The sequence below is a fragment of the Quercus robur genome, chromosome 10 (assembly GCF_932294415.1).
Source record: "Quercus robur chromosome 10, dhQueRobu3.1, whole genome shotgun sequence".
In the NCBI taxonomy this organism is placed as follows: Eukaryota; Viridiplantae; Streptophyta; class Magnoliopsida; order Fagales; family Fagaceae; genus Quercus; species Quercus robur.
The window spans coordinates 10925480-10932107 of NC_065543.1; the positions used below are offsets into that span (position 1 = coordinate 10925480).

Sequence of the window (6628 nt, forward strand, 5' to 3'; positions counted from 1 at the left end):
TCCCTTTAAATATATAATAAAAAAATTGCACGCTCCAGGCACGAAATGTTTGACATTGAAGTTGAGAAATCAGCTTCTTTTTGAATTGTCACATCTTCCTTGAGAAGATTTTATCCTCAGTCAAACAAATCCAGTCAGGTTCAGATTTTCATTGAGAAGATATTATTTCTTGTATCTAATAATAGTGTCCATCTCAAGAATTGCAAGTTGCAAAGCAATTTGCTGTCCTTCCAATGTCTTTGCCGTCAAGTCAGACTCAAACATCTCAAACCAGTGGTATCTGATTTAGAAAAAAAAGGAAGCAATGAATGGTACTACAAAAGTCATTTTATTTATTTTACTTTTTCACACCCAATAGCAATGAAGCTATATTTTTAGTTATTTGATTAAAATAATACAAATAACTCATTAAAATAATAATTAAAAAAAAAAAAAACACACACACACACCAGCACAGCACAAACATCCACCACCACCACCACCACCACCACAGGAAAGAAAAAACCACCAACCCAAATCCTTAAACTTTTTCCTCAACCTAGAGCAAACAAAATCACCATCACAAACAAAATCAAAAATCAACACAATACACATCGGCAGGACATATCAATGATAAGGCTTGGGGAGATTGGCGATGGGGCTTGAGGTGGGTCAGCGAGCTAGGTTGGTGGAATAGATCGATGATGGGGCTTGGGGTGGGTGCAGAACAGATTGGCGATGAGGGAGCTGGCCGGTGAGCTAGAGAGAAAAATTGAGAAAGAAAGAAGAGAAGCCGGAGAGAGAGAGAGAATAGGAAATGTTTGTTTAATGAGAGAAGAGAGAAGTGTAATAAATAGAATAAAATAAAATTTAGCTTCAAGCTACAGTATGCTGTGTACTGTAGCTCTGAAACTAAAATTTTTTGCTATATCTTTCACTGCTGTAGAGCTATTTTTGTATTTTGGTGAAACTAAAATAGTTATATAGTTATTTAGCTTTACCGCTTGAGTGCTCTTAGAAATTCCCTGTCCTTCTTGAATATATATCATCTGCCCCCAGATTCTACTCATCTCATGAGGCCACACACGGGTCTCCTGTCTCCTTATATCCCTGAGAAACCTTCACCCATTGTAATCAACCTTTTTTAACCTCGAACCTAGAATTTTTTTTTTTTTTTTTTTTTTTTTTTTTCCTAACAGGTTGCTTAGAAAGTCCATAGAAAATAAGCCATTTGCAATGACTGGCATGTCAACCACGCTTGATCCCATCTTTTGGATGAATAAACTAATAAAACAATGCAAAGACTAGCAAAAGAGAGAACTTTAAAAAAAGGTTTATTATTAATGCCTCGAAACACAAGCCTTCCCGTCATTACAGGCAGGGAAAAAGGAGTAAAAATGAGCGGGTTCAAACTTCAAACCCTTTTTAGTTGAACAGAAAAAAGCAAATCCTATGCAAAAATTACAAAAGCATTAAAAAAAAAGTGCTCCAAAGAAAAAAGTGGTTGGAACAATGAAGCACAACCAAGTCTTTTAAGCTCCTCCTTTAATCAGGCTGAGGGCATCAGACTCGGTTGGAAGGGCAGGGATTGCTCCCTTTTTGGTAGTTGTAATGGCTCCACATGCATTTGCAAATTTGAGAACGGCCCTCAATCTTGGTTCATCCTGCAACCAACGCATGGAAAACAGACATTAAGGGTGGGTTTGATTATAATAAACAGGTATAAAGAAAAACAAAATCTAATTTTAAAGATGATCCTTTAATTTAGAATTTTAAGAAAGCATGCATAAACATCAAATATTTAATTCAAATCTAAGGAATGCAAATTTGTAACACCATAAAAAAAAAATAAATGGGGAGCTAAACACCATCTGAATGTACAATTACTGAACAAGCGAGTACTTACTTCTAGTATGGATTGGTCATCAACGATCTTGCAGAGTAGGGCACCAACAAATGAATCTCCAGCACCAGTTGTATCCACTGTGTTGACACGGAAAGCCTCTACCTCTCCATGGAAGTTCTATGTTCAAACAAGTAAAGATATCACCAAGTGTTAAAGACAAATATAAGTTTCAGGTTCAGCAATCTAGTACAATTTCAATCTTCCAATAAAAATTCATATTAACGCTCAGGTGAGTATCAAAGTTGATTGCCCCCTATCTTATGTTCATTAAAATAACACATAAAACTTTGATTAAAATATTTTAAAAAAATTCTGCATAATGACCGCAGAAGCCTTCATGCTTTGATTTAAATAGTGCAAAGCCCCATTATTAGAAATCAAGAATTCAGCTAGACCCCCACAGATGGAAAATAAGAGTCAAACTCACAAGTTAGGGGTTGGCCTATGAATAAAATAGTTAGGTAACTTGCACCAAAAAAAAAAAAGTTAGGTCACAGTAACATTATTTTTCAAGAGCTTTAGATGACACTATCATAAACATCCATCCCCACTTGCAGTACAACAAAGGGAAACAAAGCTGACAGAAAAGGATAAGAACGAAAGCAATTTGCAGTGGCCAGGCCCGAGGCCATGATTGACTGTCTATAATCTTCGCCAAAATGAGAGAAAATAAGTTGAATTGATTAGAAGAAATTCAGGTAGTGGTTGAACCAACTCTAGATTTTATCTAGTGTTTAATTTTTGTATAAACTGGTAAAGCTTATCTAGTCACCTTTTTTAATTTATTCTAACAACCGCTAGTCTACAAAATACCACCCCCAAAAAAATACCACCCAGTAAAGTTATCATTACTATTTTTATAATGTTGTAGCTAAATGACATCTTATAAAAAAAGCAAAAATCAGATCAGCATTTGGAATGACATGGGGAAGACAGAAACATGTAACATGATTACAAGAGTTCATATGCTGTAAAGGCTTGGTCAAAAACCAACCACCAGCACTAAAATCTAAGTCTAACAAAGACCTAAAAAATGAGGGGCCTGTGTACATTGTATTGTATTACTAGAGTTCTGATAATTCAAGTTAAACCAAACGGAAATTTATATGATGCACTTTGAACACAAATAATTATGTAGGGTGTGATCCACAAAAACAAAAAAAAAAAAAATTTACGGTGTCTGAAGACTCTGAACCCCAAGTCAGTTAGAATTCACAAGCTCCACCTAAAGGCGGAGTTTCCCATGTCCCCACCAACACGCCAATTTGCGCGTGGAAGTTTCATGACTTCGTCCATTAAGGTATCACCAACCCATTATTAGAGCTAACAAGCTAGAAAGTCCATTTAACTTTTTTTTTGGACACTAGCTAACAGTCAAAGTTCAATAGGAACAAAATAGATAAAGCAGTAAATTAAATGAAGTTAGCCCCCAACACCGACATACCTTGGTATAGTATCTGCAGCCCAAGTCACCAAGAGTGACAAGGAGGAGCTTCAAGTTGGGGTGCCACAGTGACATTGCAGATTCGTCATCAATCTTATTACTCCCTGTGAGGAACTCAAGCTCCACATCACTAACTTTGATCAAATCAGCCTTATCCCAAATGCTCTTAATCTGCACACGGGCCTCCTCCGGCGATGGCCACAGTGGTAGCCGGAGGTTGGGGTCATAGGAGAGCAGGAGACCAGCATCTTTGGCCACCTCCATTGCCTTTAGGTGTGCTGTTCTGCATGGCTCCACAATCAAGCTTATGGATCCATAGTGAAAAACTTTGGCCTATATAAAATAATAAGAAATTTAATATTAATTGGACTTTTCTCAACCAAAAAAAGACTTGATCAACTCCAACCATAATCATTTATAAAACGTCAGCCTGTAGATACGTACAAATATAATTGGACTCAACAAAGTAAACCCTGATAACAAAAACTGCTTGTTCTACATATTTTATTGGAAAAATAAAAAATAAAATTGAAGGGCAGGTAGTGAGTCAATATCTGGTGCTTGTATCCCCTACCAATTGACAAATGGTCGGTAGTTAACGGGTGCCTATTAACATCCATTTTAACAAAATTTTAATATTACTTTTATGAAAAATATTTTAAAAAAATCAATTACCTTTTTTTTTCTATACAAAATTTTTAAAAATATTTTATAAAATAATACTCTTAGAACATTAATTAACTTTTTTTCATAAATAAAAAAAATTATAATTCATTAAATATTTTATCATACTCCCCAATTGTACACATATAGAAAGCAAGGTAAAAGAATACTGCCTTTCTAAAAAATGAAATTGCCAAAAAAAACATGGAACGAAAGGAAAGGATTAAAAGACAAGCAAAAATAGAGGACCGTATATTCCTCACATTGTATCGTGAAAATTGCATAAAATATGTTCCCACCAAACCAGCCACCTACATGGGTCCCACAATATATTTATATCCTTATATAACAAAAAGTTCAGATCTTTGTAATGCGTGACAGGCAAAAAATAATCTTGCTAATTAACTTAATTTCAGAAGAAAATAAAAAGACCCAAAAGTTTGATTTTTCAAAAATTTATAATCTTTCTCTTTTTGTCTGATTTTTCAAAAGTTTGTTTATTTTTTCCAAAAACGTATAATCTTACCTTTTGGACACATGTGATCATATTAATTTAGCATGCCGTAAGTTCACATGGAAAGTGGAAACTAAATATTTTATTTTATTTTATTTTCCAAAATTAGACCCAAGAGGCAATTCAATCTGGAACACAATCAAACACGATCACAGATCCAAAATATATCCTCAAAAGTCAAAACAAAAATTGCGTGACCAATAAGAGAGACATGAACTTAGCCCACAAATTAAAGAAAGAAACCCAAATAATAAGAAAGAAAGCGCGTGTGATAACGTGAGAGTGGGCACTGCGCGTGGATTGTCAGTCAAAAGTCATGTTCTCACGAAGTTCACAAAAGCACTATAAGTCAAAGATGGATATACTATGCACGACACGTCACAGTGTTCCAGAGTCCAACAAATCCACTCTTCCTTACAACGCGTGACTTCCACTATAACATTAAGTCATCTTGAAATATTAAAAAAAAAATAAAGCATTAAAAATATGCTAAAATTATTATATATTTTATTAATAAATGTTCAAAATTTTCACATTATCCCCATAATAAAAAAAATTCATAAAAATTATTTTATTTTGTATTTAAAGTCACCCATTATGTTAGTATTTCTTATTTTTTCAACAAAACAAAACAAATGTTTGATAATCTAAAAAAGAAAAAGGTACGACATACAATGTCACATCCATCTTACTACACTACACAATATCACATCTCATCATCATCACATCTCCAAAAAAATTTGTAACTTTATTGTTTGACTAGACTCATTTGAAAGAAAAAAAAATATCAAATTTTGATTTTTTACTACTACTAACTCCTTTATTTACTATTCTAAAAAAAATATCCTTTATTTACTATTACCTAGGTTTTTTTTTTTTTTACTAAAAGTCGAGAATATTTCACAATTGGCTAACAATAGTATGCATATATCTAACAAAATGTATTGGGTCCTTATATTTCATCACGAGTCAACAAATCCAAATTGTAAAATTGGGTATATTTATATATTTATATTTTTTAGAGAGTTTCAGCACATGAACCAATAAAAATTGAGTAATTCAACGGTTTAGAAAATTGTTGTTGGGTCTGCGGAGATTTCCAAACACGAGTAGGACCCACTTGGGTCGCCATTGATGACACGTTTTACACGCGACAACACGTGAGAACGGAGCGAGAATCTAGAAACAGTGGAAGAAAAAAAGAGATCCCCGCCTACATCTACTCGTGGGACCCACCGTAGCCACTATTATATACTTTTGCTGACCTGGCAGATCCCAAATGTAGAATTTTCCAAAACCCACAACCCCTTGACCGCGCGTGATCTTCGCTCCCCCATTCCCAAAATTAGCGCACACAAAAAAAAAAAAAAAAAAAAAAAAAAAAAAACACAGAGAGAAAGATAATAGTTAGAGAGAGAAGCTTACGGATCGAATGAGATCAAGATTGAGTTCGTCGGGAGTGAGGAGCATATCGGCGCTAGGGTTTCTGTAAAACATGAACTCGCGCTCTCCGTCGGCGCGTAGAGTCACGAACGCGAGCGCCGTGCGCGCGCCCTTGTCGAAGTTGATCCCTTCGTCGACGACGCCGTTTTCCCTCAGAATTCCGGCCAGCATGTGCCCGAACTCGTCGTCGCCGAGTTTCCCGACGAACGCCGCTTTCCCTCCGAGCCTCGAGACGGCGATCGCCACGTTGGCCGGAGCGCCGCCGGGAGCCTTGAGGAATCCCGGAGCCTCGGCGAGCGACACGCCGGACACGGTCGGGACGAAGTCGATGAGCATCTCGCCGAACGAGACGATCAAGCCGGCTCCGGTCTTTTCAATAACGCCATTGGGAGCCATCGCTGAGAGACTTTTTTTTAGAGAGAGAAAGTGAAGGAAAAATATCTTTTAGAGAGAGAGAGAATGAGAGAGGAAAATTAAAGAGACGGAGGGTCGTATTTATAGAAGGAGAAAAGAGCTTGTGTATTAAATTAATTAATAAAATTAAATAATAAAATCTTAATTAATTTTTTTTATAGATTTTTTTATTTATTTTACTATTTTCTGACGTGGCTATTGTATTTGGTAATGTGAAAACAGTGGGCTTGATGTAGGGCCCACTGCCAACTCATTGGATATTTTA

The 6628-nt window shown here is 35.8% G+C and overlaps 1 protein-coding gene across 1 annotated transcript; it reads right to left on the minus strand.

Moving 5' to 3' along the window:
- Positions 1-1300: 1300 nt before the first annotated feature.
- On the minus strand, positions 1301-6421 carry LOC126701379 (fructokinase-2). Its single transcript, XM_050399433.1, has 4 exons — positions 5932-6421; positions 3330-3662; positions 1886-2002; positions 1301-1643 (listed from the first exon to the last, which is right to left on the minus strand). The coding sequence occupies exons 1-4, from the start codon at positions 6343-6345 to the stop codon at positions 1512-1514; spliced, it is 996 nt and encodes a 331-aa protein (XP_050255390.1). The 5' UTR covers positions 6346-6421; the 3' UTR covers positions 1301-1511.
- Between the last annotated feature and the right edge of the window lie 207 nt (positions 6422-6628).

Excerpts from the sequence above, each read along its gene's own strand:
- LOC126701379 (XM_050399433.1), bottom strand. The coding sequence starts at position 6,345 with ATGGCTCCCAATGGCGTTATTGAAAAGACCGGAGCCGGCTTGATCGTC. Across the intron at positions 2,003-3,329 it reads GCTGCAGATACTATACCAAG|AACTTCCATGGAGAGGTAGA; the intron begins GTATGTCGGTGT and ends GTTTGAACATAG. Across the intron at positions 1,644-1,885 it reads ATGACCAATCCATACTAGAA|GATGAACCAAGATTGAGGGC; the intron begins GTAAGTACTCGC and ends CGTTGGTTGCAG.